This window comes from Achroia grisella, unplaced genomic scaffold (genome assembly GCF_030625045.1).
Source record: "Achroia grisella isolate CSIRO2021 unplaced genomic scaffold, CSIRO_AGI_Agris_v1 utg1056, whole genome shotgun sequence".
Lineage (NCBI taxonomy): Eukaryota > Metazoa > Arthropoda > Insecta > Lepidoptera > Pyralidae > Achroia > Achroia grisella.
Genome location: NW_026712564.1, coordinates 1,085,332 through 1,101,736, shown reverse-complemented (window position 1 = coordinate 1,101,736; position 16,405 = coordinate 1,085,332). Strand labels below are relative to the sequence as shown.

Sequence of the window (16,405 nt, the reverse complement as noted above, 5' to 3'; positions counted from 1 at the left end):
ATACATCATATTCATTCAGTATTAGAAAATAAAATATAAAAATAATACTACTGTTTAGTACTTTATTTTGATTAATAATTTTCAGTATTTTCTCAATCAATCAAAAATTATAAAATTAGTTTTTTGAAGTTACATTCATAACAATAATAAAAACATAATAATACCACATTAAAGCGGTCACCAAGTACCTATGTTTATTATATTTTAATATGAAAGATACACACGCACACATATGCAAGTTTTTAACAACTTATAGTTATACCTGGTATGAGATAATCCTCAAAGACACGATAGTTTACTAAATATTTGTAGTAGTCCTTAGACACATTTAAATTATTGAGTTTGACAAAAAAATAAGAAGTTCAATGAACTCTGAACAGGAACAATTCAAAAGTTGAAGTACCTACTTAACTTAAATGATGAAAAAAAGAGAAAAAATCCAATGCTAGTGAAAATATGTTTTAAGCATTTGACTTAAAGTCGTTTATCCTATTCTTTTATTCCTATATTTTATATTTTTAACATTTCATTTATGTTGCCAGTACTCGTTGTCATTTCGATATAATAAAAAAATATGGACCAACCTACGATTTTAAATCGATATTTTTATTTGTGATGAAATCTAATAATATAAATTATTAATAACCTACCCTCGAATGGAGATATTAAAACACTAATTATCATGAATAGTAGGTACTAGGATCAGTAATATATCATAGTATTATGAATGATTATCGTTTCAAAACCTTGTACAATTTAGTAAGGTTGAAAATATCCTTCTACAAAAGCAAAATTCGAGTATTTGTAAAGTTTCTTATGAGTATTTTTAAAAATTCGAGGATCCTCATATTTAGCTATCAATGTCAGTAATTTAGATACCATATAACACTTGTTTATTGAGGTTTCATAAAGGTATAGCTGACCTTATATACTCTATACCACATTCAATTCTCATTCATTAAATTACAATAAGTAGGTATTTATTTTTTTTAATAGAAGAACTATGTCACTTATGTCATTAATTACCAGGGTGACCGCGTGGAGGTTGATATAATAAGTACACTTGTATCACAATCTAATTAATATTTCCCTCTTCAAGTTTCGAAGTTATGAGCGAACAGATAAATATATAGTACTTGCATACCTGTCAAAATCTCTCTATTTTGCCGTCGTCGAGTAAAAATTATGCATTGCAATTAGTTCCAAATAAGAGTATAATACAAAATGATGAAATTTTACTGTTTGCAAAGACTAATTAAAAGCACCATCGAATAATGCGTTGTAATATCTTGTTATCGATTATTCGAAAAAATCGATATAATCTATGCATTTATTTTATATATGGCAACACTTTCTAAATAAGTATTATGGAATAATATGGTTTTCTTGTTTAGCTGTTTTATATTTACTTAAACTTTTTTTATGTTTAATTTATCATAATAATATAGTAAGTACTTATTATTTGAAAATATAAAATAAACATTTAAAATACGGTGATACAAATGAAAACAGCGCCATCTATGAAAGTATTTTGGAAACAATAAGCCCCAATTAGCAATGATTAAATTAAACAAATACAGGGCAACAACAAAATGAGTAAATATATGAAAATTACTTTTCAAAACTCATTATTTCATTTTAACATCTATATATGACTTTTTAAAAATAGATTAAACCTTTTTAAAAACATAGTTTTGGGTTTTAAACGATTACAAAACAATGTTGAATTCCATTCGATACCAATGACGCCATCTAAATCCGTTTTTCGAACTAAAAATGGCTACTATGCCATTGATCCCCATTACTATAAGTAACAAGAAATAGGCCTATACCAAAGGCTCTGCTTAGTTTGAGACTACCTCTGTTATATGTGTATTCTAAAGGGTAAAATTTATAAATAAATAATCTGAAAGTGAATACAAAATAATATCATAGAATTACTGATCATTAGTCTCAAAATTAAGTATAAACCATTTGGTACTTAGAAATCTTAGCAACTATACAACATCTGCCACTAAGCAAATAATCACTATGCTTATATATGACAAAAAGGTTTAAATCTAAAAAATGACATACAAGTATTTGACAGCACACTCCTATTTGTCTTTCCTGACAAACTGTGAAATCTGTCAGTCTATCTATGATTCCCCAAATTTTATCGACTACAAGAAAATGATTTTACATTTTAAATTAAAAAAATGTGTTTTATTAGCCGCTATCTTGATTTTTAATGCCCAATGTTACGCTAATGATATTCTAGGATGTGGCGGATTTGTTAAAAGTCATGTCAGCTTGGACTTTTCCAAAATAGATATAGGCCTGTAAGATAACCTATTTGTTAATTTAATATTAATTTAGTTCAATGTTCCATTAGATGTATAAGCTATTAATAATATTGCACTTTCTAGATATACAAAGACAGGAAGTCTAAAAGAGAAGACAGAATGCGCGCCAACGAATGGATATTATTTCCTGCCGCTTTATGAAAAGGGAGAGTACGTGTTAAAAGTCCATCCTCCACCGGGATGGAGCTTCGAGCCATCACAAGTGGAGTTACATATAGATGGGGAAACGGATCAGTGTTCAACTGGTCAAGATATCAATTTCTCTTTCAATGGGTTTGGTATAGCTGGTAAAGTGATAACCTCTGGCCAAAAGCAGGGTCCAAGTGACGTATCTGTTGCCCTGGTGAATGATAAAGGTGACGTGAGGACCACTGTGACGTCAGCGGGTGGTGACTTCCACTTTACCCCTGTTATTCCCGGAAGATATACCATAAAGGCTTCTCATCCAAGGTGACATAGTTACACATTAACAGTATTAATTTATGATGCATGAAATATTACAACTTCTTTCATTTATAGAAGTAGTAAATACTAAATTGTAATATTTTACAGACTAGCTAGATATAAGTATCCAGATAGATTGACAGTTTTCTAGTAAATTTTCGAAATAAATAATAATAATCTGAGGACAATTCACACAGCACCATCTAGACCCAAGTTAAGCTAAAGCTTGTTATGGGTACTAGACAACTGATATACCTAGATTTTTTTTCGTAAATACATACATATTATACATAGAAAACACCCAGACTGATACAAACAATCATACTCATGAATATGAATGTATGTGCCGTGCGAGGAATCAAACCGGCGACCATTGGATAGTAAAGCAGTATGCTAAACCACTAGACCACTGATAAATAAAACACTAAACAATATACTGTAATAAAAACAGACTGAATCTGTAAAAATAAATCTATATCTCCAAAAATGTAAATACTATAGTAATTATTCATTCCAGATGGAAGCTAGATCCTGCTCAAGCTACTGTACAAGTGAAGGAGGGCAACACTGCCTTACCCTTGGGTGTTCTGGCTGTCAAGGGTTATGATGTGAAGGGTACTATAACATCCTTTGATTCTCCCATAAGTGGACTTTATGTGCTGTTGTACTCCAAAGAGGTTATTATATACATTATATTTATTCATAATCCATATAAATAAAATTGGAGTGTCTGTTTGTAATATTGAAGTAACTGTTTTTTAATACATCCATATGAATATAAATATGGTACATACACCAAAATAACATTTTATATAATGTTTTTATTGTCTATCTGTCTGTTTGTTATGGCTAATCTCTGAAATGGCAGGACCAATTTTGACGGGACTTTTTTGGCAGGTAGCTGATGTAATAAGGAGTAACTTAAGCTACTTTTATTTTAGAAAAATAAAATTAAATTCCATGCAGAAGAAGTCACAGGTACAGCTAGTATACAACAATACAGGCTCATTGGAACCTTGAATATCTTTGTCATACATGAATTGAAATAAAATAATACATTCTGTATTTGTATAATATATAATTGCAGTCAATTTTTATATCATAACTATATATTTAGGAATATCATTAATTATAAAGGTATATCTAGGAATATAGCTTGCTTTTTGTACATATGTTTTTGTACAATAAAGAATAAAAAAAAACAAATATATGTATAGGCTTTGTAAGATTACGCTGTCTTGGTTTCTATAGGTCATAGAAGCCAAGACATATCTATTACAGACTTTACAATTTCCAGGGAGTTAAGAATAATCAGAATTAATCTAGTCATGGTTTTTGATAGCCTGCCAGTGCTATATCATTATTTCTATCATCAGATTTGATGACTAGAGCTCTCACAGGACACTGCAAATTAAACAAGCATATGGCTAAACTAGGCCTATGCACAACAAGAATCTGCAGATTCTGCCAAACTGAAGAGGAAATGCCGCTTCACATGCTATGTGGTTGTAGCCCACTCATGCATAAATATCTCCTTTGGAAAGTTTACACTCTTTCCCGAGGAGATAAAAACCATTGCTCCTAAGAATATCCTTCAATTTTTGTCCCTGATGGATCTAGGTAGCGAACTTTGAAAAAGGGTGAGCACAATAGATCTATGTAGGTTGCAGTGCTACAGGTGCTACAAATATCTGATAATAGCCCAAACAACCCAATAAAAAAAAATCATCAGTTTAATTTCATCATAATTCATTATATTGACAGGCAAATCCCAAGTTTCGAGTGGAAGGCTGCAACACAGCTCTTTTGCAAGGAGTTCCAGATTCTCCCATATGTCATACGATTACTGATACATCTGGAGAGTTCACTTTCGGTCTAGTTCCAGCTGGAGATTATGAACTGTTAGTTCTGAAGACACCACCAGGACAAGTGGCTGTTACGTACAATGTGAAGCCAGATAAAGTCCCATTCTCAGTGCTACATGATAGTATATTCATCAAAAATGCTTTTGAGGTTTGTTTTTTTATTATAACTAAACTAATATACAATTGTATATAGGACTATATGTCTGTATGTATTTATTAAGCTATAAACTTTAAATTACAATAAAAATATGATTAAAAGGGTCAGGTATAACTAACATAGCATATTACAACAGGCATGAGAATTTACGCTGTATGAAGAAATAAACACAGCATCTACATATACATATAAATAAAGTTGGAGTGTCTGTTTGTAATATTGAAATAACTGTTTTTTACTACATGCATATGAATGTAAATACAGTACATATACCAAAATATTTTTTTACAATTTTTGTTTGTCTGCCTGTCTGTTTTTTCCGGCTAATATCTGCAATGGCTGGACCGATTTTGACGGGATTTTTTTGGCAGGTAGCTGATGTAATAAAGTTACTTTTATTTTAGAAAAATAAAGTTAATTTCCACGCGGACGAAGTATGAGGGATAGGGCAGGTTCTATTTGTTTTTATTTAATTTTATATGTTGATCTCAGTCGTTACTTTTATTTATTTATTCATTTATTTATTGCTATTACATGTTGTAACAAAATTGGTCTTAATTTACTAAAAGTATAGAATCAAACATGAACCCTGAAAGGGCACAGCAATCACATTAATAAATCTTATATAAACTACATAATTAAATTTTTACATTATATATATGTATCGTTGATTAGTATAAAAAAAAAAAATAAAAAATCATCACTACATTAAAACAAACAGGCACAAACACAACTAACTTTTTTCCTTGAAAAATTCCTGTAGCGCATAATAACTCTTTGCGATTAAATATTTTTTTAGAGCTATTTTAAACTTTTTAGAATCATCCTCACCTTTTAAGTTAATTGGTATTTTATTGTAAATTTTTATTGACATTGCGTAAGGGCCAGAATGGAATAACTGTAGCTTCGAGAATGGTCTTGCTAATCTACATTGCGGTCGCAATGCCTGAGGGCGGGTATATTGTGGAAATAGGTGCATATTACATTTAACAAAATGACACGCTTCTAATATGTACATTGACGGTAAAGTTAAAATTTTATATTTAATAAAGTATGGTTTGCAAGTTTCCCTGTTATCTATGTTAGCAATTATTCTGAGACATCGTTTTTGCAATTTAAAAAGATCAATCACGTTTGTACTATTACCCCACATCAATATGCCGTACTGGAGCAAAGAGTGGGCATATGCATAATAGGCGCACATGGCTGTCTTGGTATCAGAAGATATCTTTAGTTGGTGTAGTGCATAAGTAAATCTAGACAGCTTGGTAGCCACACTCTGCACATGCGCTTTCCAATTAATATTCGAATCTACATTTACACCTAATAGTGAATATTTCTCTACGCAATCTATTTTAATATTATTGAAAGAGTAGTTAATTTGCAGCGGGTTCTTTTGGAATGGACGGAAAACCATCAATTTAGTTTTATTAAAATTTACTTTTAAGTTGTGTGAGTATAACCAGCTCAATATTTTTAACATACTACCATCCAGTGTACTTTGTAGGTTTAGGTTATTTTTACAGGAAACAACAACAGAAACGTCATCTGCAAACAATGTGCAGGGGCTGTCTATCACTTCAGGCAAATCATTTATGAATATTAAAAACAATATACATCCGAGGACGCTTCCTTGAGGTATTGAATTTATTAATTTTGAATGTTGAGATCTTACTGTTTTTATTTTTCCAGTTTGATTATTTACATGGTCTATTTGTACATATTGGGATCGATTTGTGAGATAAGAGGTAAACCATTTATAAGCGGGACCTCTTACTCCTATGTTGTATAATTTTTTCAATAACGTTTTGTATTGGACGCAGTCATAAGCCTTACTCATATCGAGCAAAATGCCTACGGCATATTCTTTGTTGTTTATGATATTAATTATTTCGTTAATATACTTGAAGACTGCTAATGAAGTTGACCGATTTTTCCTAAAACCATACTGATGCTCGCTGAAGATATTGTATTTTTCGCAAAATGAATATAGACGGTCACACATTGCAGTTTCAAATATTTTTGAAAACGTTGGTAACAAAGAAATGGGACGATAATTATTTATATCTAATTTTTCGCCTTTTTTATAAATTGGTTTGATTAGGGAGATTTTCAGAGGGTCTGGGACTATACCTTCTGTAAATGACTGGTTAATAAGTAAGGTTAAAATAGGCGTCAATTCTTCAGCACATTTTTTAATTAAGACAGGTGGAAACTCATCGTAGCCATAGCTACGCTTATTTTTTAGTTTTTTTATAATAGTTTGAATTTCTTTTAAGTCCACCGGTTTGAGATACATAGAGTTTTCGATGGTGCTACTCATACATTTATTTAATTGTAATGGCTGACTTTGGTTTACATTATCATTTCCAATAGAAGCAAAAAACTGATTAAATGAGTTTGCTATTTTTGTGGGATTGTCTGTGATATTATTTTCAATTTTTAATTTTATATTTTTTTTAATATTTCGAATACTTTTATTTGTATTTTCCTTAACTATAGACCACATTGTTTTAATTTTATTTTCAGATTTATTTATTCTTTGAATATTTTGAAACTTTTTTGATAAATTAACTGATTTTTTCAAAATTTTTTCATATTGTTTGTAATTTTGATTTAAAATAGGACTATCAATTTTACAAATAAATTTTTTTAGCAAACGTTTATTTTTACATGATGTTTTTATTCCTTTCGTTAACCAAGATTTATTTTTCTTATTTTTAGTTGCTATTGTAATTTTGGGTATACATTTATTTAATATTTCCTGTAATGTTTCTATAAATATACTATAATTTTGATGTATATTTTTATTTATATCGATTATTTTGTTCCATTTAACATTACTTAGTTCAAATTTAAATTTTTGTATATTTTTTTCATTGAATATCCTTTTATCTAAGTACCAACATTTTTTTATTTTATTTTTATCTGTCGGTATAGTCATTAATATACCTTTATGATCTGAGAAACCATATTCATGAATTTTTAACTGGAAATTACTTTTATGGAAATTTGCAAAAATGAGGTCTATACATGTAGAACTTTTGTTCGTTATTCTGGTAGGCTCATTCACATATTGATGGAAGTCCGAACACCTCATAAGATCTAATAGATAATTAGATGAAGATGATTCTAAAATATTTATATTGAAATCTCCTCCTATAACTACATTCCTTTTATTATATTTTATTTGTAACAACTGTAAGAGATCTTCCAGTGATTTATAGAATATATCTGGCATTCTGTTTTTATTTGGCCAATATAAATTAATTAATATTAAGTTCATTTTAGGTATCTCTATTCCACTTAACTCAATAATTGACTCAATAGACAAATCCACAACATCCTTAAGCTCCTTACACTCTATATCTTCTTTCAGTAAGATACATACTCCTCCTCCTTCTTGGTTACTCCGACAGTATGCTGAAACCAACTTAAAACCATCCATATGTAGTAAGTCCAATTTTCTTTCCGTGATCCAAGTTTCTGATAGGCAGAGAGCTTGTAAATTTCCATCTTCCTCGATTGCGGCTTCCAGTAAATGTTTTTTATTTTTTATGCTTCTTATATTTTGGTATAATATATTGAATTTATTTTCGAAATGTTTTTTGCATAGAAGATGTTTCAGGATTACTTGCAGATAAGGAGAGTCTGGCGGTTGCTTCATTGTTTAATTTCTGATTATTTTTTTGTTTTAGGTCAATTGAACTAGTATTAAGTGTATTAAGTGTATTATATTCTCTACCATCGATTATTAGCTTATTATTTATAATATTTGCTCGATGACCATTACGTCGAGCATCAATAAGGATTTCTATATATTTTTTCCTATTTTGTAGCATCTCGTCATCTAAAAATTCAGATATAGACAGACCAGTGTGCTTGAAAAGACGTCTATTTTGAAGTATATGTTTGGTTATATTTTTACTTAACAATTCGATTACTACTGGTCTTGCATGGTTTTTTCTTCCGATTCTCTTTATGTCTTCAATATAGGTAGTTACATTTATATTCAATATTTCGTAAAATATATATACAATTCGGTCAAATAATTCATTATAGTTTTCCCATTCTTGTTCACTAAGACCATAAAGGACTACTTTCTTTTTTATATCGGTTATATTACTTTCAGATTGCGAGAAATTTAAATTACACTTTGCAATTTGTTCCTGTATTTCTTGTAGTTGTTTACAAAGTTTTGTATTTTCTGCTTCCAGTTTAATTATCGTTTTGTTCATTTTATTAATATCTTTTTTGAGGCTATCCTGTTCGCTTGATAAAAGACTTGTAGTTTTTGTTAACTCTAATTTCAATTTTGAGATTTCACAGGTAGTTACTGAGATTATTGTTGACCTTATATCACTCAATAAAGATTGTTTTATTTTTTCTAACTTCGTATCCAGAAGTACACTCAAGTCTGTCGAATTCACTGTAAGATTGGTAGATTCGGCTGGATTTTTCGTATGGTATGATGCTAAGTTACTTTGTTTTTGAATATTTTCAGCTTCCAGTGTATCTCCCAATATACTAAGATCCACATCCGAGCATGATGATACATTTATACGATTACATTTCTTCCTTGTTGTGACGAAATCCTCACCAAACTCAGAGGTTTCCTTCAAGGATACGTTGGAATGCAATGATCGAATAGGAGTATTTGTGTTGTCTGTTTTTGGCTTTTGACAACGGCATATTTGACAACTCCAAGATGCCTTGTGTTCCTTAGTCATTGTATTTAGGAATCTTTGAATAGAAACATTGGAACATTCGAGGTCATAATTCTTTTTGCATAAAATACATGTAAGATATTCTTTGGTTTTGATTTTTTGAAAACATCCTGCACATTGAAGCGTCATCTTATGGTTAATAGTTGGCACCGTTTCGATTATGTAAGTAATTGATTCAACTTACGTAATTTGATTGTTTAATTGCACTATATAATCTAGGTATCGCTGTAAAATAATACGTCTTCTTTTTTTTTTTTTAAATGTGGGTAGTTTTAAAAGGTATAACTTATCGAATTACTTTTATCATCGAAGAACTTTATCTCGAAAAACACAACACAAATAACTTCACAACTTTTATGCACTGTAACCATCGATGAGTTAGTTCTGGTATTGTTTTGATTTTTCACTAAATATACACTATAAACTTCTGTTTACGTACGCTGTCACTGGCGTTTATAAATTTCGTTAATTTTGCAAAATTCTTGTGTTATTAATCGCTGCTAACACTGTCACATGTAGTCTACACTTTTAACTTTTGTTTTTAGTCGTTTTTTTTTATGGATTAATAGGAGAAAATATTTTTAATATATTTTAACATAGGACAGTATTGTTTACGTGAGAGCAGCGCCCTCTGTATTCTACTTGTGCCTGGTGTACTTTAGGTGACCGGCTTCACGATGGTGGGTACAGCGCTGTCGTCGGCGGGCGGCGCTGGTTTGAAGGGCGTCCGCGTGTTGGTCGACGGGCGGCCGGTCGGGACCACAGACGCGGCCGGCAAGTTCACCCTCACCAACCTGCAGCCGGCCACTTACAAGTTGGGCTTTCAACATGGTGAGTTTGTGTTCAATATCCTACTAATATTATAAAACCTAACTATGTGACTATGGACGGATGTTTGTTCCCTTGATGCATTTTTTTAAATTTATTTATGATTTAATTTTGATTTAATCATTGTGTTTTTATGTTTGAGCCTAAATAAATTAGTGCTGGTTGGTAGTTTGTATTCACACGTTTCGACTTGTAAATGTGAACTTACAAGGATTGTTTAAAAGAGCAACACACAAGTTTCTTGCTTATTCTTCTTGTGATGAGACAGCTTGCTGAATAAGCGGTAGATTTAAAAAAAAAAGTTGACTATTCAAAAGTGCTTAAATTAAGTTTATTTGAATAAATGATTTTCTATTCTATTCTACTCTAAGTAATTTATATTGTTATTTTCGTTTTATGCTTTCGGGAATTTGTTATATATTAAAATTAAAAATGAAATGGCAATGATAATGAAATGGTGCAATCGTCTGTGCTAACGGTTTACGCTGGTGGGGCACCAGTGGAGGATGATAAGATGAGCATGAGCTCAAGTCAGTTAGGTCATCTTGATAAAATCATTATTAAAATCATATTATTAGCAGTAAGATCATCAGTCCACATTACTTACAATCCCCTTCCTTTCAGGGCGCGGTTATTGACGTGTAGAAAAGAATAGAAAGTCATTTATTCAAATAAATTTAATTTAAGCACTTCTGAATAATTACAACAATGTTTTTTTTAATCTATCCCTCATTAGGAAAGCTGTCTCATCACAAGAAGAACGAGCGAGAAACTTGTACGTTGCTCTTTTAAATGATCCTTGTAAGTTCACATTATACAATTCGAAACGTGTGAATACAAAGTACCAATCGGCTCTGATTTATAAGAGTCAAATACAAATACACAATAAGATTAAATCAGTAGTAGTGATAAGAGCAGACTCGTTCACGAGTAGGACGGACGAGCTGGCCATATTTTAGGGAGGCCAATGACCGGTATGGGTGGTGTGTTCCAGAGCAGTGCGAGTTCGAGGAGTCGCAGGTGGTGGTGAGGAGCACGGGCCCGGCGCGGGCCGCGGGCGGCGTGGCGCGGCGCTGGCGCGTGTGCGGCCGCGTGCCGCCGCCACACGCCCGCCCCGCGCTCCTCACGCCCACCACGCCCGCCACGCCCACCACGCTCGCCACGGTCGCCGCCACGCCCGGGGAGGACGGTAACTACCACTCTACTCACGCACAATACAAATGAACGCTCTTAATGTAACTTACACTTGGACTATGCTAGTGCTGTTGGACGCAGCTATCCTTTACAGCTTCACCGGACAATAGTAGGCGAGTGCAGATAGGAAGGAAACCAAACCAAAGGAAGGACTTACGGAGCGGCTGAAAGACAACTCGCGGATACGACTTTAGTCTAAAGACACCACTAAGGGTTCGAACCTCGGCTCTGGCCGTAATTTCAATCCCAGTTTGTATTGGACGAGGAATCATTCGAAGGGGCGACCGGAGCCAGCGGTGTGGAACGCCTGGGCGCGTGCAAGCACCCGGATGATATCACGATATGGTTTGATTGAGATCGTCGTCTTCGCCAGCGAGGACGGTGTCGTGTGTATGTCAAAGTGTGGTTGGCGAATTAATTACCTACCTAGATTTTCTTCAGAGACTACATCATGGGATTTTTCAAGAAGGGTATATTAAATAACCAACATTAAGAGAAGATAACCTTTGTAGCAAGATATTATTGTAGCTCAACTAGTTATTAATATATGGAAATACTGTTTATTGTTTCAGGTACATGGTGCACTTTCCTGCCGCCCGGCACTTACTCGGCCAAAGTTGATGTCAGTGAACAAGAGCAGAGGGATGGTTTACAGTAAGCATACTTAATAATCTCATAAATCTATACATATAAATAAAATTTGAGTGTCAGATTATAATATTGAAATAACCGCTTTTTACTACATGCATATGAATATAAATACGGTACATACACCAAATTAACATTTTTTACGATTTGTATCTGTCTGTTTGTTCCGGCTAATCTCTGAAATGGCTGGACCGAATTTGACGGGACTTTTATTGGCAGGTAGGCGACGTAATGAAGAGTAACTTAAGCTACTTTTATTTTAGAAAATTCTTTCAAATTTAGAAAAATAAAGTTAATTTCCACGCGGACGAAGTCGCGAGTACAGCTAATACTTAACCTTATATATAAAATTCTCGTGTCACAGTTTTCGTGCCCATAAAACGGCTTGACCGATTCTCAAATTTTGTGAGCGTATTGACTAAAGAATCGGCCAACATCTATTTTTCATCCCCCTGAATGTTAATAGTTCACCCCTAACTAAATTTTTTATTTTTATTTTTTAGACAAAATTTTTAGTTTCTATTATTTTATGATACAACATACAAAAATACATACAATCCTAAATTTTCACCCTTCTATCATCAACCCCTATTTTTATATAGCATTATTAATTTATATGGCAAAACGACGTTTGCCCGGACAGCTATAATATATATAGAAAACAGCCAGACCGATACAAACAATCATACTCATTATCATACCATACTATCTGATGTAAGGTCCACATCAATCTAATATATAAAATTATTGTGTTGCAGTGTTTGTAACAAAATACCTCAGAGACGGCTTGAAATCTTTTAATCTAGGCAACGAATTTTAATGCAGTTTTAGCAATAGATAGAGTGATTCAAGAGGAAGGTTTATATGTATAATACATGTACATATGTGCGAAGTCGGGTGACTAATCTAAATATATATAACTCAAAGGTGACTGACATAGTGATCTATCAACGCACAGCCCAAACCACTGAACGGATCGGGCTGAAATTCGGCATGCAGGTAGATGTTATGACGTAGGTTTCATCTGTGATATCACTTATGTACTATGAATGGAAGGTTCTCCTATCCATATATATCGCGTGTTCTGGTATGGTGTCATGAACTTTACCAAATGAAAATACATTTATATTTTATCACGATTGTAATGCGGCGATACGGGACTACATCGTATATCTGACTGGGGAGGGACGTGTAGTAGGTGCGCTGTGCCACGCGATGTAATTCAATCTCTGTATTAACAATATGTATGTGTGTGTGCATAGCACACCTACAATACTCCGCCCTCAAAATTTTACAAACTAAATTTTCAAAAAAAATAAAATAAATCTGTGAAATAAACACATTACAAATCTTATTTCAAATCGGTACAACTTATTCTTACTAACAAACATTTAAACAATATTCATTGTATGCTGACACCGGAATTCGACACTGGATTCTTATTACACATAGTCTTCGATAAGGATTTTTTACGAATGTTGACCGGATACATTATGAACTCTAATTACACAGTAGCATTCTGTACTCTGTTTGATTTTAAATCCGCGGCTGCTATTTCTTTTTGTATGTAGGACTTGAAGTGACCACGACAGCGGTTCAACAGTATATATAGAATTATGACTCCCAAAATTCCAATTACTATGCAGCAGATAAAAAGCGTTCTATTGTTGTCCTCGTGTATGATTGATTCTGCGATTGTAACATCTCTACCTGGCTGTCAAATTCTTAGTTTCTTTACTATGGTACTTTCCCATTTACATAGAATATAAATATGCGTAATGAATTTGTGTACTCGAAAATATAACTAAGTATTGTGAATTATTAAATATTCTGTTCAACTTTTATATAATTAATATTTGCTAAATCTGCTGTTTGAATAACATGTACAATCAAATATAATGAATTAGAATTTAAGTGTAAATTTGTTCAAAAATATAGTAATAGAAAATTATTGCTAATGACATATAAAAAAAATATAATTGAGTAACATCGTATGAGAATAATAGTTTTGCTCTAGAATTATAACAATACATTTGCTTGTTTAGCGAAAATACAATTTTATCGAGCATACAATATTGTAAGTAAGGTATGAGTTTATTAGTTATACTTAGCGATAGCGATTTGTCACATTAACATTGTTATATAGTATTAAGAATAGGTAAAAGAAAATAATAAAAACATGCTTAGTCCACTAAAAATAAAAAATTACAATATAACATAAAAATAGTAAGTATAGTATTGTCATTGATCATCGAACCGTACTGGTTTTTTAACTAGTCTACCACTCCGTGTCCTTTTCGCGGAGTTGGTACTTGGTTGTGACACGTTGTGACTAACATTGCAAGGAGCGGGAGTAGTTTTCGATAATATGTCTTGCGTAATATTATCTGAAATTGTATCAGTTTCATTTAATATATACGCTGGTTTAAGACGATCTATAGAAATCGAAACATTATTTCTGTTAGGCATATCTAATATAAACACTTTATTATTCCTTTGAATGACACGGTAAGGACCTTCGTATGGTGGTTGCAAAGGTTTGCGAACTGCGTCATTCCTAACAAAAACATAATTACATTTTTGTAAGTCATCGTGTACAAATATTGTACGAGAATCGCGTAAGACACGCGTTTTCGGCTTACAACTATTAATAATATTCCTTAACTTATCTAAATACGTACCTTCATTTTTATCGTGTATGCGTAGGTCTGTCCCAAAAATCTCCAGGCAACCTAAGTGATGATCCATACACAAGATTTGCTGGTGTTACAGAACTATCGCTTTTGCATACGTTACGTAAACCTAACATTACTGTGGATAACTCGTCAACCCAGCTATGCCCTTTAGAACTAAGGCGTGCTGTAAGAGAAGTTTTTAGCGACCTATGCCATCTCTCTACCATCCCATTGCTCTGTGGATGATAAGGAGTAGTACGTTGCCTTTTGATACCTAACAATTTCATAAGCTCTGTAAATAATGTACTTTCGAACTGACGACCCTGGTCACTGGTAAGCTTAATTGGACAACCGAAACGAGCGATCCAGTGGTCATAAACGTTTTTAGCGACCGTTTCAGCGGTCATATCTTTAATTGGTATGGCTTCCGGCCATTTAGTAAATCGATCTATCATTGTTAAACAATATCTATAACCTTCGTTCGTTCGTTCGTCGGTTATCGGCAAAGGACCTATAAGGTCTACATGAATATGTTCAAATCGATTACAGGTATCAAAATTACCTAATCCTGCTATAGTATGACGACCTATCTTCGATTTTTGACAATGTATGCAGGTCTTAGCCCACAAGTTAATGTCGCGATTCATACTAGGCCAGAAATATCTCTTAGTCACCATTTTTCGTGACGTACGAATACCTGGGTGGCTAATGTCATGAATAGAATCGAAAGCTAATCTCCTAAATTTTTCTGGTAAATAAGGTCTACATTCGTTATTAATAACATTACAATAAATAGGTAAGTCACAGTTAGGTATGTAAACAGTTTTGTAATTTATACTCGTGTTGGTATCGTGTAACAACTGCAATAACATGTCGTCGGTTTTCTGCGAATTCGCTAGATCGGCATAGTTGATAATTGTTGGACAGTTTATTGTTTCTATACGTGACAATGAATCGGCGACTATATTATCGTTTCCTGTTATATGCCTAATATCATTAGTAAACTCACTAATGAAAATTAGTTGTCTTGTTCTTCTAGGTGTTTCGTTATTATTCCCTAATTTATCAATAGCAAAAGTTAACGGTTTATGGTCTGTATATATAATTAATTTACGACCTTCATGCATATTCCTAAAATGTTTTACGGCCATATAAATAGCAAGTAACTCGCGGTCGTAAGTGCTATACTTTTGTTGCGATGGCATTAATTTTTTTGAAAAGTATCCTAAAGGTTTCCAATTATTATTCACTCTCTGTTGTAATACAGCGCCTACGCATGTACTAGAGGCGTCCGTCATAAGCGATAACGGGACGTCTGGTAGTGGATGCGATAACAAGGCAGCGGTTTTCAAACTTTGCTTACACGTATCGAATGCTTGTTCTGCTTTATTAGTCCAGTTAATTTTTGTCTTATCTTTACGTTTAGCTGTGCTTAAATAATTATTTAATTCGGACTGATATTCTACCGCGTGTGGTAAATGACTTCTATAAAAATTGACCATACCTAAAAATCTCCTAAGTT

The 16,405-nt window shown here is 32.8% G+C and overlaps 1 protein-coding gene across 1 annotated transcript in view; it reads left to right on the top strand.

The window, feature by feature from the left end:
- Positions 1-2,125: 2,125 nt before the first annotated feature.
- Positions 2,126-16,405, top strand: part of LOC131848832 (BOS complex subunit NOMO1) — a 28,799-nt gene continuing 14,519 nt past the window's right edge. Inside the window, exons 1-7 of the mRNA XM_059198812.1 lie at positions 2,126-2,321; positions 2,409-2,795; positions 3,307-3,466; positions 4,554-4,802; positions 10,201-10,369; positions 11,361-11,555; positions 12,133-12,214. Coding sequence (XP_059054795.1) covers positions 2,173-2,321; positions 2,409-2,795; positions 3,307-3,466; positions 4,554-4,802; positions 10,201-10,369; positions 11,361-11,555; positions 12,133-12,214 — 1,391 coding nt within the window. The 5' untranslated portion in view covers positions 2,126-2,172. The remainder of the gene's footprint in view (positions 2,322-2,408; positions 2,796-3,306; positions 3,467-4,553; positions 4,803-10,200; positions 10,370-11,360; positions 11,556-12,132; positions 12,215-16,405) is intronic.